Source organism: Vidua macroura, chromosome 5 (genome assembly GCF_024509145.1).
Source record: "Vidua macroura isolate BioBank_ID:100142 chromosome 5, ASM2450914v1, whole genome shotgun sequence".
Lineage (NCBI taxonomy): Eukaryota > Metazoa > Chordata > Aves > Passeriformes > Viduidae > Vidua > Vidua macroura.
The window spans coordinates 18,597,816-18,625,246 of NC_071575.1; the positions used below are offsets into that span (position 1 = coordinate 18,597,816).

The following is a 27,431-nucleotide window of genomic DNA, read 5'->3' on the forward strand; positions in this document are numbered from 1 at the left end:
ATATGGGAAGGCAGACATAAGGATCACAGGGCTGATTCCTTTAAATATTCCAAAGAGAACTAGGAGTAGCTCCTGCAACATGGTGGCAGTGGCTACTCATCTTAGAACTGACAAGCCAAAGCCTCTAATAGCCTGCCATCCATGAGCCCTGCTTATTCACAGGGTAAAGCCAGCAGCAGTAACACAGTTAAAATGTAAGTTGGCTATGGCCAGACAAATCCTCACTATTAACATCAGCCTGAGATGAATGCAGCCATTTATTTCTTGAAGCCACTGTTCTCCTCTAAAAAACTGCAGACTCAGGGAGACAGCCCATCATCAGCTCACATTCACAGCCACAAAGGTGCTCTTATGAGAGTCTCCAGGATGCTTTGTGCAGCTCTAGCTACACTGAACGGCAGAAAGAAGCAAAAGAAGTTACTCTTCTGCTTCTTCCCCTTCAACAGAAGATTAGAAACACTGACAATTAGAAAAGCTGAAGATTAGAAACATTGAAGCAGTCTTGAACTATTTCCACTTCCCACCTGTATCTGCAGTTTCTGTCCTCATCTCTGATGCAAACACATTTCTGAGTTGTATATCATAGCACATCAAGCCAGTGGTATTGATAAAACCAAGCAACAGGCTTATAAGCTGCTAAATGATTGCACTTCAAGGATCAATATGAGCTGAGAGCATCACTCCCAGAAGACGAAGCTCAATACTTGACATTTGACACTAGAACGTTGTTTGGCACTGGCACAGCACCAGACACAGCCCTGACTTAGAAACTGAGAAGGCAGGCTGTACTTAGCAGCTCACAGAGCAGGGCCAGGCTGCATTCCCACAGCTGACAGTCTGTACGAGTATCATGCTCTAAGCCCTAAGCAGAGGTTGCAGGCTGACAAAGTAATGGGTGCAGACTTGGTCTGGGCTGGTGATCTGGAAAACATCTTCCCTCAGCATTAGAAATCCAATTCTTACTTTTCTGTGCACATGCATCCATGTCCTTAATGTGATTTTATCATCTGTAAACAGGCTTACCAACTCCAAACAGCACACTCTGCTGGGCATAACTGCAAGAGCAGAGCTCACAACTCATGACATCCTCTCTAACTCCACATCAAGAGAGGTCTGGGTAGATACTTCAAAAGGAAACATTTTCTTTGGTATTGGCATTGGAAAATGCTTCCTTCAAACTTGTAATTCCATTAATAGCTGACAACTCCAGCTTAGAAGTCTTATTGGACTGCAAAGCATCAAATACAATGACAGCTGCCCACATTCATAAGAGCTTGCTAATATTGAACACTTGCTGGCCAATAATAGGTTCTATTCCACTACTGATCATTTTAGTAACAAAAAAGCAGTTTATAACATGGGAGCTGTGCCTTTCCATCCCAGTCGTCCCTTGAGAAAGGTTTTTAAATCTATTTTGCTCTGTCCTGAAGGGGAAGGTGATTTGGATCAGGAAGGCTGAGTATGCACTTCTCCCCACAGGATTTGCACCCTTCTTTAACTCTTGAATGATTTGTGTCTCAGACCTTCAGGGACATGCTAGCTTCCAGTCCTGCTGGAGAGGTGCAGCAGGGAATAACTTGTGGAAAATAACAAAAGAGAAATCAACACAATCAGATTACAGGCCAAAGCAAAATACTTTCATATATATATATATATATATACACACACACATATTTATTATTAAGGTTTATCCATGTGCTGACTCTGAACACTAGAGTGGTTCTAACCTCAGTATTGTAGCGATGCTGATAAAGCAAAAGGGATGCCACCAACAGCCATCCAGAGCACAGCAAGGCATCCTCAGATGACAGGCAGGCAGGTCTGGAAGGAGGGGACCACAGCCAGGTGCATTCCAAAACCTTCTGCAGGAGTTCTAGCAAGGACACATTGGAGAGCAGCACAGCCACTGCTGCATAAGAGAAACATAATCAGAGAGGGTGATGGGGTGGCACAGGTTAAACCAGCTTGACAAGCACAACAGAAGTGCAGAGCACACCCCTGCTTCAGCGAGGTAGCCCAGCTGCCACAGCTCATCTGAGTGAGGCTGTCCAGCTACTGGTATTTATCGCCCAGAGCATAAGCAACTGCTCAGCCAGCTAATCAGCTAACAACACAATAGAAAAGTCAGTTAGAGCTTTTCCCTAGTATTGTTTAATTTTTCTGAACTATGATAATACCAGGATATTTCAAGCTAGGTATAAAAGGCCCATTGCTGTGGGCAAGAAAAATAGTGATTCTGTCTATCAGCAGCCAATTCTTGAATCATTAGAAGGCAGCAAAACCAAACCAAACTCCTCAACCTAAAAAATCTCATCCAAAGTACGAAATGGTCTCTAATTATAATGCTGTGTCTGGATGGGGAAACATCCACCTTACTTGCTAAGACAGTTAGAATACAGACTCTGACTGTCAAGCTACAACCTCACTGAAATTAACTTAGCAATCAATACAATCTTCCCTCACCTCTCTGTTGACTGCAAGGTGTTGTCTGATGAAGGCTCCAGTACAGAAAATTCAAGGATGGCTGCAGGAGGTCAGTGTCCCTTGGATTGCATTTCCCACAGAGATTACAGACTGGAAACAGAAGAACAGGTGTAACAAGGACACCAACTTAACAGAGCACCTCAGCAAATGAAAGAAGTCAGTCAGTGAGGAGGGAATTCAGACAAAGTGAAAATAAACAGAGCATGGCACAGACAAAGCAACAGGCACCTGCTCTACAGTGTTTGCTTTAGAGAAGACAGTGCAGTGGAAAATGAGTGCAGAAGTGGGGAGGGGAATTGAAAATGGTATATTAGAGTGCATATATCACATTAGGCAGTAATGAATCCAAGAGCAATAGACTTTAGGTTATCTGTTTCCACAGTGAAAAAAACTGCAGTGTGAGTTATCTGTTTCCACAGTGTGAGTTTGATTCTAGTACTAGAACAAGCATAAACAACAATGTAACTGTCTCTCATGGTGACCAGACTGGGGAAAGCCATGGAGAGCTGTGCTCCTCCACTCTCACCAACTTTGCTCACACTAGGAGTAAAATGTCATGTTTGTTGTAACCACCAAACACTTAGCAACAATGTTTAGTAAGAGTTAGGGAGGGAAATCCAGGATCGCAGGGCTCAGCAAAACTGCCATTGGAGAACATTTGGAGAGCTTACAGTTTGAGTAAGCAATTCTCAAAAAACATGCACCAACACGGCCCTTCCATCTAAGAGGCCTCATTAGAGAAGAGTGTCTTGCACATCCACCCCTTGAGAACACAGTCTGGAGGGCAAGGAGGGAATAAATGGGGTGGCTGAGGTAGGGAGACAGTTGTGCAGAAAAATACAAAGCAGAAAGCAAGAGCAAAAGAGGCTTCTGACTCCTGGCAGAAGCTGAGCTGTGTTTTAAAATCACAGCAGCTAAAAAGGGCTGGGATCAAGAGGCCATGGTTCTTCCACACCCCCAGTTCCCTCAGCTAATGAATGTATGAGAAATGCCGCTTCTTTACAAGGGCAACACAGGTATCCCTGAGGTATGAAACATTTCAAATTGAAGGGGATAGTCCTTCAAAGTCTGCTGGAGAAACCAATTTGTCAGAGCAGGGAAGAGATGAGAGGATCAGCTGAATTTTCCTCTTGGTATCTATTCTTTTTTCACAGCCTGTATGAACCTCCAATAGCCAAGTAAGAAGGCAGAAGTCACCAAGTAAGGATCACCAGACAAGGTAGCAGGTTATGGTATGGTAAACAAACACAGCCTGCTCTTCTGTCTTTGGGGTGGAGTGGGCAAGCCATGCAGATGGTTGGGGGCCATATACTCTGGATTCACATTCCAAGGAAAGCCCAGTTTCACTAGACTGCTGGTTCCTGATAGCTGATGAACACGACAAGATCGTGGCCTGAATCCCGCAAGACTGTTATAGCAAGAATGGACAGGAAAGGATGAATCAGGAAGCACACCAGCCATGCGGTCATGCGCCAAACCAACAACAGTCACTGACCCTGAAATCATGTCATGGTCAGGGGAATACTTTGGCCACCTTGTGAGGTTTCAGACAATAAAAACGTATTGTAAAAGCAAGAGGAAGAGAACCTGGGTCTTGTCAACTGAATTAGTTACCATAACTCTTTACAAGGCTCTGTCTACGAAAGCATCTCAAAGCAACCATTAATATAATGCAAGGTCAATCTTCTCTCAAAAGACAAAGAGCAAGCCCCTAATCCTATTATGGAACAATTAACAAACACTTCCCTGGGAGAAGATGGATTCACATACTCACTCTGGTGAAGCAGCTTGAAGTCTGTGCTGTCCAGCTCCCTTATGCCCTTGCTCCGCAGCTGCACCAGGAAAAGAAGGCTCAGCAAAATAGGCAGGTTCCTGTTAGCTAAGAAGGGCACAGACAGCTTAGCTTGTCAGTGAACTCCAAACTGTTGTACCTTAAAGTCTACCAGGAATTGTTAATTTTCTGGCTCCAGAATAAGGACACACACACACAGCCCCAACTTTATTCTCATCTCTACAGTCCCCTCTGATCAGGTCCCCTTTCTGTCACTCTTGCTTGGCCTGAGTCACACTTGAATCCTGCCAACACCATTTTAGGAGCAACTAAAGAAGAGGGGAAAAAAAGGCTAGGGTCATTCACACCCATCATGAGCTATGTAGGGAGCATGTTCCTCACACTTTGAAAATGATACTGCTAATAAACGAGAAGTCATTAGCCCTTTTCTAGACTGCTCCCTTCCTGCCCACTTGACCATCACTGTTACACTTTCAACAGCAGCTCAGCTGCACAGCATTTGTTCTCCTCCATCTTGTGAGACTGGAAAAATGTTGTCCATTCTATCCCACAAGGAAGGACAGAGACAGCAGTGAGAACCCCACACAGCAGGCCTGTATGTAAGGAAAATGGAGCTACTTAGACCACCCAACACTCCAGAGCAATCCTTTCCCTACTATTCACTTTTTTGCAGTGCTGTAAAGGGGTAAAGATTTTGTATTGTGCTCAATATACAGCAATACCTACAGCAAGGAACTATCACCTTCAGTGAACATTTCCACAAAGGCTCAAGAGTCTTCTGTTTTGAGGAGGAAGCATTTATGGGTGTCTTTAATGTTAACATATTCCTGATGGGGTCCCACTGTTGGGCCTCTTCTTTGTCTAAAATCAGGTTACTGTCTGAATAGGGATGCAGGATTACCCCAGGCCTCAGAGAGCTGTCTGTGTACTGGGAGAAAAGGAAGTCTGTCTCCAGAGTACATGTGGTGTTTGACTTTCTGGATGGGTTGCCAGGATGTCACATTACAAGTTCAAGATGCAATACAAAGAAGAGGTACACATATTAGCAGCAGCAGAAGGGCTCAAATCTTGCAAAAGCTCCTATAGCTCAGTGTCCTACCTCCATCACCAGTGGTTTGGAGGAATAGGTCTGACTCCCTATAGGAAATGAATACATCAGGAGCAGAAGGACGCATAAGTTCAAATGTGCACAACTCCAAACAAGATCAGATCTTGTAGCCTCATGCTCTACCAGGCTCCTGCTTTCAGTGCCCCTCCTCCAGCCTACTGACTTCACTGGAGGTAAGGCAAAACCACTTTCCTTCTCGTTGTCTCCATCCCAACTGCTGCACAACAAAACACTTTGAAACAGAGCAAAGCTGTTAAAAGCATCAGTGGCCCCCTCAGGAACAAGTAAAAGTTGTGCTAACTCCCAATCCTAAAGGAGCCAAGGACATCCTAGCACTGCTCCCTCTTTCAGTTCAAGCTCACAGACTGGTTTGCACAATATCTTTCTTAGTGGGACAACATCACAGGTACGGCTAGTAAAAAAAACAGGCATTTCCCCAGTCACAGCCTTGCTCCCTTTGAGAGATTTAACAGAGTTATAAGATCTGGCAATACCACAGTCCCTGTTTGGGGATCAATATCATGAATGATTCAATCCTTGCTCCTGGTTTCTGTGTCCTGGGAACTGTGTATACTCAGGCACATCCAGCTGTTTCACACAAAGAAGAGGCAAAAAGGAGGATGTTTTTCAGCCACCACTTGGGCCCCCATTCAAGCAGGAAGATTTACAAGCACAGCTCTCTATTTCAACCCTGACAGCAGTACACAAGAACCTTGCCTTGGTTTAACAATCACAGTTTGAAGCCTGAACAACCTAAATGAGAAAAAATGGCTCTCACTTCAAAATGAATCTCTGAAAAAGGGAACTAAATTAGCACAGTTCTGTCCATAAGTTTCCTCATGCAGCTAAGTACTGAAGCTACATCAGCAGTCCAAAACCACTCTATCCCAGACTGTGTCCCTACAGCTAATTGATCTTACAGCAAGATCAAGTCAGAGGTGAGGTCACCTTGTAGGGTGGCTGAGCTGCTCTCTACCAGAAGCTGCTGCAGAATCTGTAAAAATCGGCTCCGAAGCAGATCACAGACAAGGACATCCTCATTTCTTTCCAGAAAGGTTCTTAGAGTCATCAACACCTTCCAAGCCACTTCCACAGAGCTTGAGCTGACCAGGTCCTCCAAAGGAAGAAACAAACACATTACCTTTCTACCCTGATTAGGCAGAAGCCACCACTATTTAATACAATTATGCTAATCTGGTGCCTTGAGAAACAGCCTAATAAAGCACCATTAAGATTAAGTATGTCCTGATTAAATAGAGAACTGAATAAAGCAGGACTCATGTCTGTTAGGCACCACTGAGTAAAATCTCATTTAAAGAATGATTTGGCTCTGTAAGTGTAAGGGTAACATACATTTAAGGTCACAGTTTTAGACAAGGGAGACCTAAACAAGAGAGCAGAATCTCTGGCACCTCTGCTCTTCTTGTTTTTTGAAAAATCAGCTTGCATATTAAAGATGCTTGTCTAAAATCAAGCTTATGAGTCAGTCCATAGTTCCTAACTTTCAAAAGACTGGCAGCCTTGTATGTGCAGTAGTAACATAACTAAAGTGCATGAAACATATGTAAGCTGGGCATGCAATCAATCACAGGAGAGGGGAGAGTCATGTACACAGCTCACAAGCTTGCCTCTTGACTACAGGGCTCTGTCTGGAGTCTCTGAGCTGAATCCCACAGCCAGTAGGCTTAACTTGGGCAGTCTTCATGTTGAGGTACATTACATTAAATTCACTTGCACAGCACGTACAGAGGCAGTTGTATAAATATCAGACAGAAAATGCCTGGTAGTGCTGACATAATATGACCATCTCAACACATATTAGGTCAGCACTACCTTTCCTCTCTTCCTGCAGTAGACCTGGCTACTGCATTGCAACAGTAGAGTTGAAGAGGTAAACAGGAAACTGGTCTCAGCAACTGAGCTTACAGCCTGCCTGGACAGCTTGCTGCCTCTCCCAGCTGCCTTCCCCAATCACACAGCAGTAATGCATCCAGACTTCAACGATGCAGAGAAAATGGCTGTGGGACTCCATACCCAAGGAAAGCAAATAAGATAAAAACAGGCTGGCTGTGCCATAAAAAGCTCTCTAGTTCTGAGCCGAATTCCTGCCTCTAGCAGAGACTTTCATAAATAAAGGGCAGGGAGATGTCTGCACAATCATCTCTGCTGACATAGATCTGCTTCATATGATGTTCAGGAACGTAATCTAACATCTCTGTTCTCTGAGAGAGGAGCACCTCAGACCTGGAACATGGAGAAGGCAAGTCGGACAACATGTCATCATGACTACACTTGTATCCAGATGAACACACAGAGCACAAAATAATATGAACCTATGGCTACAGCCTTTCTGGTCCTGGCAAATGCACCGTTGTGTTAATCAGTTCCTTCCTACCCAGAAGCTCAAGGTCTCAGATGAAGTCACTAACCATCTGTTATATCTAATCCAGGCAATTGTTTAAAACAGATAAGCAAAGAAGTCATCCTTGGAAGGACATTCATTTTTGTTTCGCTGTACCATGCAGAGGCCTTTCCACTCCACTTGTGCATTTTGAGGCTTAGGTTATTCATCTCATAAGTTTTCTTTACATCTGACAGTATATTTATCCCTGCATATTGCACTGTTTTATTAGTTCATCTAAATTCAGATTGATTATGCTCTTCCACAACTGAAAGGTGAATTGTCCAAGCCTGTGGTTTATTACAACAGAGACATCGTTTATGTTTTGCTTATTGACAGACCTGCTTCAGTTTATGGAGTAGTAAGTTCCAGAACTACTGCCAAAAGTAACAGTGTAGACAAGCCTCATGGGACACCTCACCTCCTTAATTTGTCCTGATATCTAAACTCATTGCTCACTTTTACTAATGCTCTGCAATGGTATCAAATGCCTGGATGTTGTTACCTACTCTGCAATATCATCCCTACTGTGAAAGAACTGCCCTATGTGAGAGCCCTCCTGGCAGTCATTTCAGTAACATCAGATATTAAAATTCAGCTATAGCCTCTTAGATCAGAACAAATACGTTCTGTAATGCCCAATGGATGCCCACTCAGAGTCAAGCCTTGCTTCCTCTTACTTCTTTACCATCTGCTGACATCGGTTTGCCTTCTCAATGGTAGTTAGTTTTAATTTCTCTAACAGACTGGAGAAGAAATCTCACAGCTGTTAGGTTTTGCCCTTACAGGCAAATCTCATGTTCTTCTGTGAGAAAGTTAGCAATTATTTACTATGTCATGGGACAAGAGGCCACTGATGGGGAGGGGTGACGGGAAGGTGAGAACAGTGGAAGAGAGAAAAGGCCTCTAAGCAGCCATCAGGACACAACTGTGTCATGATTACATGGGTTAACAGAGCTCATTACACCAGCTAAAGGCAAACACACTAGCCTGCTACTTCAAGGCCCCTTTCTCTCCTGCACTGATTAATTTTCCCCGTCATAAGACTTTTATTTTATCTTTTAAGAGTAATAAAACATGTTATTTGCAGTCCTGAAAACTCAAGAGTACTTCAAAATTCTCTGACAAGAGTCTCCAGTTAAAATGAGACAAAATGAAAACCTCAAACAAACAGAAAGCTGTGCCCTCAAGATCTGTTCTCTGTACACTGCTTTTTCAAAGTTCTTGTTCTCATCTGCAAGTAGCAGAGCTTTGCTCTCAAATTTGCAAAACAGCTTCTTCAAAGGCTGGAACTGAAGAATCTGAAGTACCCAGCTGTGTATGTGGATAGGGGAAGGAACAGGATTTTTCATGACGTACATCAGCATAACTCTTCAGATCCCTGTCCAGCCAACTCTCAGAGGATCCCTTCCTGTCACAGTAGATGGACGACAGAGAAAGAGATAACACACATACAAGGTCCCATTTTCCACATAAGGCTTCCCTGGCGGGTGGAAGTCTACATATACACACATGGCCCCTTCTATCAAAATCCTTGGTTTTGTAACATCACCAAAAGCTTTAAGAACCAAAAAGCCCCCAAAATCAAGGCCAAGATAGCAGCCTGTCCTTGTGAAAGCCACATACCAGTAAAATAAGCAAAATGCTGGAATTGCTCTTCAGAATGGGAAGCAATGGGTTAGCACTGTTCAGCTGATCGGATGAGCCAAAATCAACTTCTTCAACCTCAGTCTGCTTGCAGTGTTCCCAGGAAAACCAGAGTTGGAGGACTTGGTGTCCAAATCTCCCCATGAATTCAGGGTAGCGCAGGAAGAATTTCAGCAGGAGAGGACAATGGACATAGACCAAGCTCAGATCTGGAAGATTATCCAGGATCCTTCTTATGGTAGACAAAGACCTCTGGTAAGAAAGAAAGGGGAAGTGAGGCAGAGAACAAAATAATCACTAACACTGAATATAAAACACCTGAAGTGATGAGACTTTACTGCAAGAAACAGTCACACTGCCTTTTCAGCAGACAATCAAACACCTCAGTTAAACATCATTTTGTGAAGCCCTTTTGCATCACAAAGGCTAAGAAAGCTGTAGGCTTTATACAGAGCTCAAAACTGTGCAGCAGCAAAAAGCCATATGGGAACACTAGAAAGCTTGCTGCAGAGGCTGGAGATGTGTTTGGGAGACTGAGCTATGAAATTTATTATATTCTGTATGTGAATTCACAGTCTATCCAACGCAGTTACACTTCCCACATATGCACGAGTTTATTCTGTCAAATCTTTTTATATTCCCCTCTGGATTTTCATAGTTAACTTTCCAGAGTGTAGATGCACTGCACAGTCTTCACTCATTCACTGCTCATCCCCTATGCTGAAATACTTCCTACAAGAAGGTTGATGTGAGTGGGGAGAAACCTTAGTTTCAACAAAAAGGCTCCAAGAAGTAGGAATGAAATCTTTTACCATGTCCAGGGCTTTGCCTTTGTCCTGACAGACAGCAAGGAGGTAAAGTGCAGCTCTGAGTATGTGTGGAGGGGAACAGTCTCCATGGTCCTGTGCTGACAGGAGAAAATTTCTTACAGCTAGAAATAATTCTGCATCTGGAACAAACCTGCATTGAAGGAGATTGGAGTGGAAACAGTAACAACAGACATGCTTTACCCACCAATACATGGTATGTAATGGCCACTTGCTTTGTATAGTCTTGGCTCACCTGTCCCCAAAGGTATAGGCAAAGTATAAGAGTAGTATGAAACAGTGCTGGTGGCTGCAAAGAGACTGATCCAAAAAGAAAGGCTCAGGGGTTTCAGACAGGAGGAGAAGGCTTTCAGCAATGGTGTAGTTTAACTGAGGCAGACCCTTCTGCAAGAGCTCAGACATCTCCTGCTCTAGAAATAAAAATATAAGCAGGCAGGAAATGATCAGCAACATCTATAGAACAACTCCACAGTCTGCATACACCAAGCACACCTCTATGATTTGGCGTCAGTAGTGGTGTGAGATCTGATTTAACAGAGCTGGCTTTAAGGATGAAAAGACACTTCTGTTTGAGATTCTGAGCCCTTTGCTGATGCTGTCTGTATGGTGACCAACCACTGCAAATGGGAAAAGTGGCTTTTCTGATGTAGAAACTTTCATCTCATTTGTTTAGAACTTATTGATTATGCAAAGTTACAGCATACACAGGAAAGCTTTATAGAATACACCGGAGCGAAAAAATTACCTTAATGTGCAGATATGCCACTTAACTGTGTCAAGTAATTTTGTTTCAATTAAGCATGCACAGCTGTGCTAATAAATGTCCCCAGGTAAACAAAACCATAGGTAGATGAAATGCATTCCTTGAGGTAGGGTTACAAACTCTCCAAAAGGCATTTTCTGAGTGTTTTCTGTGCTGACCAGCTTAAAACCAAGCTGGAAGAAAAAAAAAATCTCAATCAAGCTATGTGTGTCCTCCCTTCCCTTCTCCTTTGTCCTTTTCTAATTTTTTTTCCACCTGTTGCCTAAACAGAGGGTGGCAATGCCTCAAACTAAATGAAGCAATCTTTCTCTTTCCCCAGACTTGCCCTCCTGAGAAGAAGTTCTCATCTTCTCTGTGGCTGAGTAAAGGTTCAGGCATAAGCTGCAGAGGAAGCTGGAACAGGTGTTATTCAGGACAGGATTACTGTGAAGAAGAGCAGAAAGACAGTAAAGGAGGCTAGAAACATTCTCTTCCTACTTCTGATATCTGCCAGAACACACTGTCTGCCAGAACTTCATTTTACTGAATGATCCAATACAAGCACCTGCCCCATCACAAGAAGACTCTAGGAGCCAACCTAGGCTTCCAGGAAAATTATGAGTTCCCAGTGGACTGTCAGCTCACAGATGTGGTGGGTGTGTGCAGTAACAACACTGAACATGTTCATACCTTGGGCCAATGTGAATACAGTGAGGTACTCTCACAACCATCACACCTTGTCTACACTGGGAGTCCTGTAAGGACAGGAGCCCTAACACTGCAGAGAACGGGAGGTGTTTAAGGGTAGCTCACCATACATGATTCCACTGGCAAACAACGCTTCGATTTTTTTTTAGCAATGACATGGACAGGGATGAACACTGAAGAATGCCAAAATACTAACTAAAAGGGTGAGGACAGCTATTTCCAGGTATTTCTCTCTCTCCAACCATTTCCTTGCAGAACAGGACAAAAGCAGACATCTGTAACACACCATCCTTGGCGCAGCACAGTGCTCTATTCAGAAACCTAGACCACTCCCACCACACAGGTACAAATGCCACCACCATTCACAGGTACAAATGCCCCCACTGGAAGTTCCACACTAGTAAACTGGACTAGGAGTGCTGTGTGTTTTGTTGACTTTTTTAATGAGGTACAATCACAAGAAAGAGGAGGTAAAACATCTCTGCAGACCCCCAGAGAGTCTCCTCAAATACTCCTCAACCTAGAAATCATAACCTCTACTACAGGAGATCTTTTGCAATGTCTGCTACTGAAGTTATCCTTGTTCCCCCCGTTTCTAATATATTATCACACCACGAGGAACAACAACAGTGGTAGTAAATGCTTAGGAAGTCAGAGTTCAGATGGAACTGATGCTACTGATACTTCTCTTCAGAACTCCCACTGATCTGACTACTCCAAAGTCAGGCTGCTTTATCTCTATCTGTGCAACTCATGACAGAGCACAGAATTCTCACAATGCTGTGTAAATCCATCCGCCCCCTACCAAACTGCTTCTCCCTTTTCCCACATCAAGCTCTTCCATTGTCAGTAACCATTTACATTTTTCAGTAAGACACAACCATTCTTGAGTCTTTCAGCCTCTCGTCTTGCCTAATCAGGTGTATTAGACAAGACATGATCTACTTTCCCATCGGGAAATTTTTGGCTCACTTAGAATACACACATCACAATACCTCTGTACAGAGCAATATCTGGCCTTGAGCTCCAGTGTCAGTCGGATGAAGGACGAAGATGCTAGACAGAAAATGAGACAGATGTCAAAGGAGCACAGAACATGTATGATAAGAGTAGGCAGGTCCCATAACCACCCCCATACATCTCCATATAAGCCTGGTGAAGAGGGCAGGCCACCTAAGTAAGAATACATATATTAGGCTCCCTCTCAAAAAGTAAACTACTCCAAGTTTGGGTGTGAGGAGAGTATCTGAGATTCATTTGTTTTCTCAGGAGGAGAAGTAAGGATTTGCCCGTTTCACATGTTTACAACAGAGGAATTGTCTACATCACCTCTCTGATGTGTATAGAATAAGGCATACATAGACTAAACTAGGATTTCTACATAGTAAAATCCTACCAACAATTCCAGCATAATCCCTGTCTACAGGAACAGCCAATTCAATTCCGAATTATTCCAGAGGGAAGGATAAAGCTGACACAACATTCTTATCCAAAACAAAACCTGTACCATCATCATTGCTAGACCAAATAACTTTTCCATCCTGCTGAACATGACTATGCACTCTATTCTTACTCATATAAACTTGTAATAGAATCCTCCACATAAAGTCCAAATGTTAGGCTCTTTGCCTCAGTAATATGCAGTAGCAGCAAGTTCTACCAGTTCAGAGCACAGAGAACATGATCTCACAATACCCTCATACCCAGCTTCTCAGAGAACTTATTCCGCATGCTTGGCACCACTGTAAAGAGGGTATTGAGTGCTGAGATGAAAACCTCCGTCACTGATGGGCTGACAGCCCTTTCCAGATAGCTCTGTGGAAAGACAAATACATCAGGTGCACAAGTTGCTATAAACACTGAAGGCAGCAGCTTTCTCCCAGCCTCCTGCCTGCCCAGAAAGTCAGGTTTCTAAATCCAAACAAATGGAGTAGCAGCTCTTTTACCTAAATGCCTGGCAGCAGAGCAGGCTCACAGAGCACTTGGAATGCAACACTCCCCCTGCTAATTCTATGAGCTGTGCTGGTAACTCTGCAAGACATGGCACCAGACAAGAAACTTCTCCTGGATTCCAGCAGGCAACCAGTTAGGCCTTAATGCACAGTGACTGACACTACTGCCCACATTGCCCTGCAAGTTACTGCTTTTACAGGTCAGATGGCTAATTCTCCTATACAACACAGAACAAATGTTTAAGTGCAGCTGACTTCAGCAACACTTAACACCTGTGCTTCAGTGTTTCACTGAGCAGTGGCAAACACAGGCATTTGAGCTCTCTACAGAATCCAGCCCTGAACTGTTTAGAACAGAATGACTCAACTCACTCTTGTTGAAGGTCACTGGACAATTTTCTCATGGTCCATTAATTTTTACCCAAGTTCAATGAGCAAGAGACAGCACACTGACTCCAGTTTTGCCAAACTGGACGTGCACTGCACCCTCCTGTCAGGGAGAAGAACAGCAGTGCCACTGCAGCTGCCTAACAAGAGATTGGTTAGGAAAACACCAACCAAAATATCTCCAGGCTCCTAACAACTGCAAGAATTCATACACCTGTACCTGTCACAAAGCACAGGGAAACTTTACTAAATGTTAGGAACCACAACAAAAGTCCCATTGTTTTGACAATTCTGCTTGAAGTGTCTTAGGGACAAGGCCTGTATGGAGCACTAAAGCACTCATGAGTCTCCACAGGTACTTTTTAAATCATGTCACAGGCCTTACTGAGGCACAATGCTTAATACTGCCCATGCAGACTGGGCAGCCTCATCAGTACCTTCTGGAAAGAAGCATAGAAATGAAATTGCAGGTGTAAACCATGGCAGCTCTCTGGGACACAGGCAAGTTTTGAAAAAGCGGCAGAAGGGGAAACAACAGTTCAGGCATTTTCACTTCATTTTCTGACACATCCGGAGCTGCAATGGATCCCACAGCATGGTAGGTAGGCTATGGGATTGCACAGTCGGAAGAAAGACAATGACATCCACATGGGAACATTAAGAATTTCAGCACCCTCTAAGAGCATACACTACCTTTTGCATGAAGTATGTAATTCCCTATTTGGCTGTGGAAGAGTGGCAAATGCCACAGTTGTTCTTGGTTTACTCGACATGCCCTCTTCCCCAAAAAACATTTGTGTAACCCACTCTTGGTGCTTGAAAGCACCTTTCCAGATACCCATGGAACAGACCAAGTTCAAAGGAAATCCTACCATGACCATGGGGATGCAGAGACTGTCACAAATCCTCAACAGGAACTCGGAGAAGTTGCTTAGTGTGTCTTTGCTCTCAGAGTTGGGGGCAGTGAAAGCATTCTCCTGGGCCATGAAGTCACCTTGGAATTCCACTGCTAACCTATAAACACACAGTGGATAACAGAGGAAAGAGGAAACCTCCTCACTCTGTAAAGGAAGCCAGGAGACACTACATTTTAATCACAATTTTCACCATAAAGGACCCACAAACACTCAATTGGTTGGAAAAAGAGGAATCTGGCAACCACACTCAGTTACCTCTTGAGCAAAGCTATCAAAAGTCATCAAGATTGTGCAACAGTACACATTGGGAAAGGAAGACTTCGTTTCTGTGAAGAAAGCATGTGGTGTGGGAAGCTCTAGTGTGGCAAGACTGGTTTTCAGCCATACCACAGTGCCTGATGCACAGTACAGTAAACCTTGTGAAAATCTGCCAAGGGACCATTTAGCTGATATAAAATCCATGAGTGCCCTCTAACACAACCTCAAGACTCTGGGTCAGTGCAGAAAGGTTCTGTTAGTAACACAACCTCAAGACTCTGGGTCTGAATTATCTCAGCCAACCCAAGTGATGCAAGGCAAAAACTAATTTGGCTAGAAAATCCTAAAACCTGATCCTGATTCATACTCAAACTCATCTACCACTGTCTGATGTGCAGCTAAGGGTGCCAGATAGCTCTGATCCAGCAAAAGAGGTAAAGTTGGTGCCTATAAACCCACTTCCAGTAACAGGTCACAGACACAAGCAAATCCAAGGCCAGCATCTGGAGTAGACAGACATTTGTTAAATGGTTAATCCCCTCTGGCAGTGACACCACATAGCACAGCAATCTGGTTTCACACATACCTTCCAACAGTTCTTACATTATCAGCAGTTTTGGTGAATTTTCAAGCAGTCTCTCAAAGCCCAAAGTCATTAAATAAACTGATAGGTCCCAGGCAAATTTCATGGGAGACATATCCAGGTGTCACAAAATTTTCACTATTAATACATACCCCTGACTCTGCTGTTTCACTGACCAATGCTATGCACTGAACTCACCTGTGATATTTCTGTGGTGGGGCTGGATGGAAGAACATAGTTGTAAGGACAGAAGAATGGACAGACATGGATACACACCACCCACTCACCTTCCTGACTTGTCCTCACCTGCAAGCATTTCTGAAACTTTCCAGGGTATTGAGCAAGAACTGACCCTGTCTCTGAGGAACTCTACCAAGATTTCTGTTTGCCGGGTGACTCTGAGGCACTGAGAATAGGAGATCACCCTGTTAAAGAAGAGAAGTCTTAATTTTATGTCCCCTTTCAGAAAAAAATAGCTTTCTCCTCTGACACCAGCAGCAGGAGGAACAACAGATTTCACTTCACTCCTTCACACAACCATTTTTTTACTACCATGCTTTCTCCAGAGCGGGCAGAGTAAAACAGCTTGTGTGCTCTTCCTAGGGAGGACAGAGTTACAGAGCCATTAATTCTGCACTGCCCTATCTTTAGAGTCTGTATTACCATGATTTGAGTTTTAAGCATTTTAGTTAACAGAGCTTTAAATCTTTCTGAGAAAACTTCGTACTTTTTAATTTTTTTTTTTCCAAATACTCTTCAGACAACACAGAATAGTTCTTCTCCTTGCTTCGCAATGAAATCTTAGAAATTCTTCTACTTTGGCTCAGAGTTTTAAGCAGCTATCCATGTACTAATTCTTGTTCCCACACAGCATCCCACTGAGTTAAGCCAGAAGCCAACTGAAGCGTCAGAGTTAATCATTTGCCCAAATTGGGAACAACTTGGAACTCAAAATCTGCTTTTAAGCCTTAACCTGTTCTGGTGATCTTCTTCATAATACCAGAGGAGGGCACAGCTACACATTGGTCCCTGGCAGTTCAGAACTCCTTCTCCATTTCATGCTGAGATACCTTGTCAGAGGTCTCATCATTTCCCCTTTTCTCCCTTTAAACACAGCCTGCATATCCTCACTATCTAATTCCCTTCCTATGAAGCACCTAATTCTGAAAGGGACACCTAGCTCTAGCTCTGTGTGTGTGCAAACTGACTGGCCAACATCTGCCTATGGGACAGAAAGCACTTCTGCCTTCTTCAGGCAGAGAAGGCCAATATCTGGTACCACAGAACTTGGATCTAAAAATAGTTCATTATGAATTTGGAATTCTACTACTCCTTTGAGCATTGAGGTGTTCTTCTCACTAATAGTATGCAATCTAAACCTACATGGCTCTAAGCCTACAGCAAGAAGGCTCAGCCCTTGTCTTTTCATTAGTCATCTGCACCTGGGGCTCTTCCCAGCAGTGCAGAGGTCCCAGCAGCACACCACACTAACTACAGATGCCAGGAACAGGAAAGGATTTATAGTTCAAATAGTGGCTAACAACTCCTTTGCTGAGGGATCACAGGGCATGTATGACATTCTTGATCTGAACATAGAACAAGAAATGTTCATTGCTGAAAAAATAGATTAACCAACGCAGCCTAAAAGGTGGGGGTGGGAAGAAAGGGAAGTTCAAATGACTTTGGCGTATTGGACACAGAGTAACATGCTCAAGTAGTGCCCCACAAAACTTCATTGATTTAGAAAGGTATCATTCACCAGCATCCATCTTCACCTGCTTTAAAGTCTGGTACCATCTTGAGGCAAGAGGATCAAAAGAAATAGCCGAGAACCAAACAGCCACGGGGGATGTAAGCAAGGGGGTGGAATGTATATCAAACATCCACAGTGTCCTAGGAAGATCATCCCTGTCCTGCTCGTTCCTATCAATAAGCAACAACTTTTGACTTACTGCATGCCTCTTACTACTCTGTGGTGGGGAAAGGTCAGCACATCGCTTCAGCACTGCCTCCAGAAGCTTCTGCAGTTCTTCATATGGCACTGGAGGGGAGCTCAGATGGTCCTTCCTTAACAAGTGAAGACAAACACAAGATGCACAGTCCCTGCAGGGGACATTCCACTAGGAAGGCAACACCATCAGAAATAACTGCTCTTCTGATGGAAATATGCCACTGCCACTTCTCTCCAGCAGAGCATAGTAAGGTCACAATATCTGAATAGCACCTTCACCCACACATAAGCCCAAACCCACCCCCAGTGCTCTGTCTGCTCCCCCTACAGTCAGGAAGCCCATGACTGTCCCGAGTCTTATGTTTATTATTCTTATCAGTCTGGATGGGGCACAGACTGACAAAGCTACAGCAACTGCTGTACAAGCCTGCCTGGAACACTAGGTCCTTGCTGCACTGACTTGCTGCCTGCCATAGCTTCATTGCTCTGGCAGCTTTCCTGAGGTGGGTGGAAAGCTGGCTCTGCTGTACCCACGCCTGCCTCAGCCACAAATCCCACTGCAGAGCACGTTCACCCACACAGCCACAGGGAACTGCAAAGCCCAAGATGCTATCAACAGATCTATCTGAAGAAAAGTCTGCAAATACATTCCTGCCTACCTCAGGAAAGCAGCCACAGCTTTCACAGCCTCCACTGCCACTTCCAGCACTGGGCAGTTCACTGTCTCCATCAAAACATCAATGGCTTCTATACAAACACCTCGGTTTGTGAATAATTTGATTTCCACTGGTTGCCTGTGAAGATGAAACAAAGTAAGCAAGGAGAATGTTATCAGAGTTAGGTAACTGTAGTGCCCTTCCCTCATTTCAGCAAATGGACAGCTGAGCCATAAGATTGCAGCCATTTTTTTCAGTATTGAGAGCCAGCTGCTCTCCAGGAGGTACTCTCACATTTGAGCAGGTAGAGGGTTTGCTATAAAGAAGAAGTTTCAGCCAGTCTAAAGCACTACCATGATAAAACATCCACAGCCTGGCTAACTGTGTGACTAGAACAGAACACTGTCATGAAAAGCAAAAGAAAAACAAGCTTTGCAAAATATAGTGATCTCTGTGCCTAGGACTCTATGTTGAGGCCATCTCCTCTGGCATTTTTGAGTTCATCTAGGAACTTATATTTTTAAGTATACAATCAAACATCACCATCCTAAAATAAGGATAATGCCATGAGAATAGCTTCTCTCATGGCACTCCTAATGCCAGATGCTGCCAGGACAGGAACCTTTACAAACTCGAAAAGTAATCAGGACAATAAACATAATCCAACTGTTTTGACAATCCTTCTCAACAGTGAGCATTTTGGTCATCTGTGGCCCAACACCTCATCATGAGAGCATGGAGGGACAACAGGCCATTAATCCCATTATTGGACAGAGCTGTGTAAATGGCAGAGTGTGCTCATTTGGCTCCTGGCAAGTCAGTTATAGTTGGGAGGGCAGGGGGAAGACAGGCAGCTACATGCAGACAAGAGGCACAAACAGCCTGCCAGAGGGTCTCTCCAAAGTGAAGCAAGAAAAGCAGCACAGCATGACAGGAGCCAGATTTGGGAGCCAAAACTATTCCCTGTTATTCAATTTTCACAGTCGTGCCTGACTAAAGAAAGCCAGGAGCACATGCTCTCATGCACAAATGGGAAAGCAAAGTCAACTTCAGTAGAAATTACACCAGTAGCCCAGTTACATGGCAAAAAGGGAACAGAGGAAGAACCACTCTTTTTAGTCACTCAGTGGGATGGGACCAAGCTTCACAGCCACCTCACATTCTGCTGTGAGGAAAAAAGCTGTGAGGTGGGCATGGCAAGGAAAAAGACTTCTGGAACTCGGGCATCTGGAGCCAAGCCACAAGAGATACACTGAACCTCCAAGTTGCCTCTACTCACATTGGGTAATTCTATGAATCCTCTGTATTTCCTTTCTTTAATCTCTGACCTTCTGAAGTAAAACACATCAGGAAGAAAAAAGTCTTCACTGACTCATACAGGGAAGAAGGGATGGAGGAGTATTGCCGACTCATTAAAGATGCACAAACCCACTTTCAAGATGGTGCACTGTGATATCTTCAGGACCTGGGGGAAAAGTGTGAAGTGTGGCAGCAGCTCTCTGGCCACAGAGAGCTTCCGACAACTTTCCCAGGCCTTTCTGGGAAAGGCCATAAGAAGATCAGAGAAAAGAATGATAAACAATTCTTATCTTCACTTGCTGCACATGTTGCTGTGAACATATGGAATGTGTTATGGAGATTTGTCTACCAAAGGGTGATTGCTTAATTGGCCAATGGCAATGGTGTTTGGACTTGAGGACCAATTAGGTCCACCTGTATTGTAACTGTCTATAAAAGCAATGGGTTCCTTAATAAGTAGAGTATGCTAAAGAAATTGATCAGCCTTTGGTGAATCACAGAGTCAATGCTAATTATTACCCAGCTGGGGGCCTGCAATGACAGTGAAAGGCAGCACTCCTGCAGCTTCCTGCAACCTCTCATCTTGGGGCCCCAATCTGCACCTGACACTTTGATTATGCTGGCAGAGACAAGGGTCACTCCAGGGAGAGCTACCCAACATTCCTGACATACTGCCAAGGGGAGCAGTATGTCCTGTGTGGCCCTCGCCAGAATGCGTGGCTCACTTAGAAAAGAGAATCCAGCTGCAAGCTAAAACCAAGATGAGAGGTTCCAGCACAAGATCCCTTTCCCCACTATGAGATAATTTTAAACAAAACGTGATTTCTAAGGCAAAGCTCAGAGAAACAGAATGGGTGTGCGAGAAAATTAGAGCAATTGCACAGAGTGTTCTCTTTGTTTTACAAGCATAAATGCTGTAATTAGTATTCCCCACATCCTGGTTTCTCTTTTTGACAGATCCCACACTGGCATCACCACACTGTTCTAGCATTGTTACTTTTTCTTCTCCTTTTTACCCTTCCACTTGCTACAAAATTGACTATGACATTTCCAAAATTCTGCTCAAGGGCTCTCTTGGGGGATATAAGTGGCAAAAATGAGACTGTCACTAGTGTGACAGGATAGGAACAAGATCATAGAGGCAAGAACAGGAACACAAAAGAAAAACAAGCCAGTGTATATTATTTCTTAGCAGAAAACAAGAGGGGGAAAAAAATGACAGAAGACATTAATATTTCAGCCCAGAATTTGTTTTTGCAGTTTGAATTTAGCTCAGATGATGTTGGAAGACCAGAGGCCATGGAATTTGCATGCTTTGTCATGGAGGCACACTTAGCAGGAGCTGGCCTGCTCACATATGCCTGGACCTTCCTGGCCTTCTCTCCTGCTCTGTCTACAGCTGAAAAGAGATTTTACCTCCCTCACTGGCAAGGAAGCAGGAAGAAGACAATTTAGTGGTGGATGTAAGCACAAACAGGACAAGCTGGGAGGTTCAGAAACAACCATGAGGCCCTTCTTTGCAAGAATAAAGGAGATGAGATTGTTCAGCACCATCTTTTAAACACAAAAACTCTTGTGTGGTCTTGGAAGAAAATCTTAAAAGCAAAAGCCCCACAGTCTCCATTTTGGGGTACCAAACTCTGCCTGCAAGCCTGACAGGATACTCCCTTACCGTTTCAGTATTTCAGTGAAGAGCAGGAGCCCTTGTTTGTGCAACTCCACATTGTTCAGCAGCAGAACACCTTGGAGACTCCTCACCAGAGATTCAATGCCTGTACACATTCAAGAGAAGTCAGAGAGGCTTTTAACGTTCCAGATTGCGGAATGGAAGCAAAATTAATTTTTAAAAGGAAGAAAGATTTGAACAATTCTTCTTCTGAGCTACTGACAGAAACAACTGTCCAGAACTGTTGAATGTTCATTCAGCTCCCTCATAACATGCCTCAACCTTCACTGCTGGAGGTAAGTCCCAAAGAACACAAGGAATTTAACCATTCTTCCTAAATGTACTCTTGACATACCCACAGAAAGACTTAATAGTAACTCAGAGAGTGCCAATCATGATAACTGGTTATTATAACGAATTAGTGCTCATCAGAAACTCATTAGGACAATGACACTATAAATTCAAGCTATCTTGGTCATCACAAACATGTCTGATAGGTACTTATTTTCAATCCTTTATCCATCCTGACTGGAAATTGTGATTGTGTGTAAAGTGCTGGAACTGAGCTAGAGGCACAAGAATTACTGCAGTCGCTCTGCCAGAAAGGTTGATGACTCACCATAGACTGTGTGACACTTGGAGAAGAAAAGGCGCTCTTCAGTCAGGAGGAGCAGGCAGCAGTACACTGACCAGATAAGGATTTCACTTTTGCACAGGAGACACTCAAAGAGGAACTCTGCAAACACACACACAAACAAGGTCACCCTGGTAAGAGGCAGGCTGCTCACAGCATGGCACAGCTGCTCCTAGAACAGAGCAGAGGAAGGAGGAGGAAACGAGGAAACATAGCAACAGCCACAGGGAGAAGGGCTGTACTATGAAATGGCAGGAATGGAGAACACAGTAGATGCTCAGGGGTATGCTAGTCTTCAAAAAGAGGGGACTGGAGACCAGAGACCCGTGGGCAGGCATTTTCCCAGCACAAACTCAGTAGGAAGGAGCTGAATTGTGGATCTAGCCTTTGGCACAAATGCAAGGCCACAAAGCAAGCTTTACCACAGATGCAGTGACCTTTTTTTCCTCGTGACTTTTACATCTCCCAAAGAATTTGTATCAGGAAAGTATTTCTGTCTTTTGGGATTACAGAGAAATAATAAACCATCTCCCATAGCTGCATTCTAAAGCTAAATCCTAGACCAAAATCGGAGCAAACATACACTATCTAGTGGAATGAGATGGAACCCAGTTTGTTTAAACTTTTATCTAAGGTCCTGCAAGAAGGACCTTGACCTCAAGTACTTGGCCCAATTGTCTCTGTGGAAACTCCATTCTTCCTGGTGACACCTGCTTCTAAACTTTCAGTTGAAAACATACTCTCCCCTTCTACTCCTAAAATCACCTGGTGTAAAATAGCCACCACATTATGCACCAGTGTATTTCATGGAGCCAGCCTTGTTTCTAAACCAAACAGCCAGGGGCAGCTTTGATACCAGGGAATGAAAAATAAGATGCTACTGCATTTGTTCACCTGGGACATCTGCATGGATAAAAGCAGGAGCATATCTGCTAGGAGAGTGAACCAGCACTGCAGCCATACAGTGAGAACTTGCTGCCTGTAACATCTCATCTCTGGTCAACAAGAGCTGTTGGGAAGCAAAAGTCAAAAGGAGAAAGGAAGTCAGCTGTGCAGCTGTGAGTAGGAAACAGTTTGTTCTACTTTTTAAAATTCAAAACACAAATTAAGGTCTCTCTTTCAGCATTTATTTCACAGATTAAACCTGCTAAGGTAAGATAAAACACTGAACCAAAGAGATTCAAAAAAGCACATGAGAACTACAACAGAGTAGATCATGAGTAAGAATAGTTCTGCCCCCAGGCTTAGTCATGCTGGTGCTGCATGGGCTGTATCAGACCTCAAGTGTAAGTAAGGCCAGGAGTAAAATTTTCCCCATTCCAGGATGCAGGAATGAACAAGAAGGTGATCAACAGAGGTATCCCCATTTCTCAGTGCAGCCTCTATTGCTGGTGTTGTAACAGAATACTCTGCTTTTTTATATATACAGTGCCCTAGATAAAGGTTCATTACAGGCCAGCAAATTATTTACGGGTACTAACAATTCACTACTACTTCAGCAATCACCTTTTTGAGAACAAGTGGCAGTGGATTTTCCCCTTCTAAGAAGTCAGGATTCTCAGACGACTCCTCCTCCGTCTTTAAATTATTCATAAAAATAGATACAAAATGGTCAGATTTCAACAGCTCCTTTAGCAAACCTGCAAAAGGAAGGGCAAGAATGAGCACCATACTGAGCAACACAGTGAGCATTATATTAACACACAACTATTTACAGACTAAGACTTGTTGCCAACTTCATCCCCTCTCCTGGAGGGCCTCACCTCCAATTTAGGGAGCTTCTTCCCACTGTCCCCCCACATACTGCCATGACCCCCATGTCTTGCAACCCCTTGTTGCTGATACTTTTTGCTGGTCTGATCTGTTCTCTGTTCCTTCTCAGAGCCGCGTATGTACATGGGTGCATCTCAGGAGCTCCCTACTTGCATTATCTTCTGTTAGTAACCACACCTTAAACTGTGTCTTGGGAGAGCTATTGACCTGCATTCTTCTCCAAGCAGTCAGTTACCCCCAATGACAAGACATTTTCTCTAGAACACCTCCTAGAGAACAGGCATTTATCTTCTCCTTCTATTTTCACAGGCTCTTACAGAAACAGCTGTGTTCAGCTAAAGGATACCCACACTTCAAAAAACTCCCTCAGTACAACTGTATAGATCACTGCTACAGGTAATGATAAAAATCATCAGTACAAATTCACAGGGGTATCATCTGAGCTACAGAATTCTACTTTCAAAGGAATAATAATCTATTTCTAGTAGTTGAGTAGATAAGCTGAGGAGCAATCCAGTTCCTGCTTGCCTCCTTCTAGAAAAATTACTTCCCTGGGTGGTTTACAAACAAGTGATGTCAGAAAGGCTGAAATTGTGCTACCCAGCAACAGCTGAAACATGCAGTTGGAAGGACAACTGCAAGAAAGTGCCAGTTCCACATTAACTCTATATCTAATTAACATTATGCCCCATATCTAAAGACTGTATTTTTTAGACTCTATCCCACCGCTCTACAAAACCCACCTGCCCATGCACAGTATTTGCAGTCAGACATTTTGAGAGATGATCAGGCCATAGCACAAGCTTGGAAGAGACTTAAGATTAGTCAGTGCTGGGCAAATGTGAGGCATCAGGGAACAACAGGGCCTGGGAGTGCTCAGAAGCAGGTCTGGGCCACTTCATTGGAGCAACAGAAAGGATTGACGGCCTTGGACAACCAGCATAAAGATCCTCTATGGAACAACCCACATTAGAGCATCTAAATCAGCCAAGGACTTCTTCCTCATCCTAAGCCTTCCCTTGCACCTTCTCTCAGCAATGTCTTACCTAAACAATTAATCTGCAGCTCCTTTGTCTGTGCACACCCCAGAGTATTCAAGAAGACACCACATAGCCTTTCTTCAAAGTGTCCTGAGAGCCGTTCTGTGCCAACAGGAGAGGAGTACAGCTTGCCATACAAGTAGCAGACAGCAGCCTTTATACCTTCATTTGGGTATGTCAAGCCCATCAGCAGATGATCCACTAAATTATCTAGGAACAGGAACAGCAAACATTCACTGACATTTTAAAAGCACCAACCTATTTCCCTTGAAAACTTGCAAAAGCCTACTGGACAGACTGGTGTATGCAGGTTAATAAATGCCACAATCAGGTGATGTACTCAGCACCATCTGTCTCTCTGAGCAGAGGTACAGCTCACTGTTCACCATATGAAGATCCATCATCCCAGCTCCCTCCACAAACAGTTCAGGTTGCTCACCAGACCCCCAGGCACTGCATCAAGATAAAAAAACCTAAATGTATGTTGCCTGTGAGGCAGACCCACAACCCCAGTTCACAAAGGCTGCTTTTGCCTGGCTAAAAGCATGATAACAAGCTGCTATGAAGGTTCTGACCTGTATCCCAAGAGGCCTGAATGCCACTCTGACTTCTGGACAGGCTTCTTGCATGACCTTCATGAACTCGTCCGGGGGACAGGGGAGTGCATGCATGTATACTAGGGCTGTGAATACCACCCTTCAGTGAGTGACAGTGGGACACGACCTACTACTCACTGTGCTTTACCACCAGTATTTCAGCAAAGCCTGGGATGGCATCTGCTAGCTTGCCCAAGAGAGAAAACATGGGCAGGCTGCTTCTCATGGTAGTTGCTTTGCAGAGCTGTACAGGAGACAGAGAAGGACAATGTTTCACTGATGAGGACACAGTCCAAAAGCAGAAATGCACCCAAACCAGCAAGTTCTCAGTGATGCATCATCTTCCAGAACAGGATCTTTTCCAAAGATGGGCCTTCTTCACCACTTGGGATAAACCACAGGAAAACCCCAAATACCACACTAAGTCTCCAAAATGTCTTTAAATGAATTCAAGGAATTGCTTGCTTGTTATTCCTTTTCCTCTTTCCTCCCTCCACCTCTTACATGAGCAGATTAATTTCTCACCACTTTTGCTACTTCCCTTTTTTTGTACCCCTTGGGACCATCATAAACTTAGGAACGAAGAGAGTGAGAGTCCATAGCACAGGCTGGGAAAGCTCCTCATATAACTGAACAGTAAAGGAGGAAAAAAAGTATCTGAGGAAACCACACAGCTTCATAAGAGTATCATGAAGCCCTGTGGATGCAAGGTATCATGAGAACAATATAAAAACTCCACGGTAGAAACTAACACTGCCAACATAACAGGCGGGGAACTGGCATTAGGACATCCAAGGTCAGGTTGGATGGGGCTTTGAGCAACCTGGTCTAGTGGAAGGTGTCCCTGCCCATGCCAGAGGGTTGGAATTAGATTATTTTTAAGGTTCCTTCCAACCCAAACCATTCTATGATTCTGTGATCCCACTGCTATGTGCCAGTCTTGCAGAGCCACTCATTCCTCAACCTCTGAAAGACTGGAAGGAAGGGGAAGAGAACTCATCTTCACTGACCTCCTTCTGACTTTCATCCAAAATGCAGTATAAGTACTGTTCTGACTTCAGCTCCACAACAAGCCTCACCAGAACTAGGCAGAAAAAACAGGATCAGTAACACACACAAAAGAGAACTCACAATCCATCTTCCATGGGGCTTTAGCAGACCAGTGAGCAAAGAGCTTAGAAATGAAATGAGCACAGACATGCTGAGAGAGCAGGGTTACAGCAGCATTCCCAGCACTATTACTTCTGATAGCCCAGCTCAAGCTCTCTGAGGCATCATTCCAGCAATCCTGCTTCAGCTGCACTACAAACCATGCATGGAAATGAGCTGCAAGCAACAAACTGAGCCTCAGGACAAGAAGTAAACAAAAGGAATCAGGAAAGGAAGGGGAAAAAATAAAGATTAAAAGTATAAAAAAATATGGTAATTTAATAGACCAGGCTTCCTACTGTATGAAAACTGGCCTTTAAAAATGCATCCTTCCAAAGAAGAGATCAGAACTGAAACAGCTGAGGATCCTTAGATTCACACTCAGGGTTCCTCCTTCAGCTGCTACTGTCCCTAAGATAAGTGAAGTCTATCAGCCATTCCTCCCCACTGCAGATGTCCCATACACCTTACCAGAAAGCAAGGCACCAGTCACCAGAGTGGTGCTGTTCACCTCCTCAGCCCCAAGCAAGTGCTGTTATTATTGTAAGAGCTCTGCCAGCTCTATACTAATAAGAGGAATCAGCAAGAAATTATGTTTTCCAGGCACTGGCAACACATCACCTGGGGTTTCCCTAACAAAATCACAAGGGAGTTGCCTGATGCTGGCAGGCTGCCTGTGCCTCCACACATATACCAGCAGGCCAGTTGCAGGAAGCAAAGTTCCTCTTCCAGTACTTCTAGAACTGGCACATGAATGTTCAGCTGATAAAATTTTGGCAAGAGCCCCTTCACTGAGACACTGTGCATGCACACATCTACACAGAATTTGGTAAGGCTGTCTTCAATTTAGCTTGCTGTCAT

The 27,431-nt window shown here is 43.9% G+C and overlaps 1 protein-coding gene across 6 annotated transcripts in view; it reads right to left on the reverse strand.

Annotated features, from left to right (window-relative positions):
- The window catches only part of MEI1 (meiotic double-stranded break formation protein 1), a 38,740-nt gene that overhangs the window by 6,969 nt on the left and 4,340 nt on the right, over window positions 1-27,431 (reverse strand). For 3 of the 6 annotated variants that reach the window (XM_053977592.1, XM_053977590.1, XM_053977596.1), the window contains 21 exons: window positions 26,432-26,505; window positions 25,560-25,665; window positions 24,832-25,035; window positions 23,519-23,652; window positions 22,907-23,021; window positions 21,998-22,114; window positions 21,385-21,484; window positions 18,417-18,551; window positions 17,759-17,909; window positions 16,113-16,231; window positions 14,921-15,062; window positions 13,413-13,524; window positions 12,705-12,765; window positions 11,348-11,445; window positions 10,495-10,669; window positions 10,245-10,392; window positions 9,412-9,684; window positions 6,333-6,498; window positions 4,259-4,363; window positions 2,464-2,574; window positions 1,728-1,909 (listed from right to left, as the gene is read on the reverse strand). In XM_053977592.1, coding sequence (XP_053833567.1) covers window positions 1,728-1,909; window positions 2,464-2,574; window positions 4,259-4,363; window positions 6,333-6,498; window positions 9,412-9,684; window positions 10,245-10,392; window positions 10,495-10,669; window positions 11,348-11,445; window positions 12,705-12,765; window positions 13,413-13,524; window positions 14,921-15,062; window positions 16,113-16,231; window positions 17,759-17,909; window positions 18,417-18,551; window positions 21,385-21,484; window positions 21,998-22,114; window positions 22,907-23,021; window positions 23,519-23,652; window positions 24,832-25,035; window positions 25,560-25,665; window positions 26,432-26,505 — 2,828 coding nt within the window. The remainder of the gene's footprint in view (window positions 1-1,727; window positions 1,910-2,463; window positions 2,575-4,258; window positions 4,364-6,332; window positions 6,499-9,411; window positions 9,685-10,244; window positions 10,393-10,494; window positions 10,670-11,347; window positions 11,446-12,704; window positions 12,766-13,412; window positions 13,525-14,920; window positions 15,063-16,112; window positions 16,232-17,758; window positions 17,910-18,416; window positions 18,552-21,384; window positions 21,485-21,997; window positions 22,115-22,906; window positions 23,022-23,518; window positions 23,653-24,831; window positions 25,036-25,559; window positions 25,666-26,431; window positions 26,506-27,431) is intronic. The other 3 variants (XM_053977591.1, XM_053977593.1, XM_053977595.1) reach the window with 3 other exon arrangements.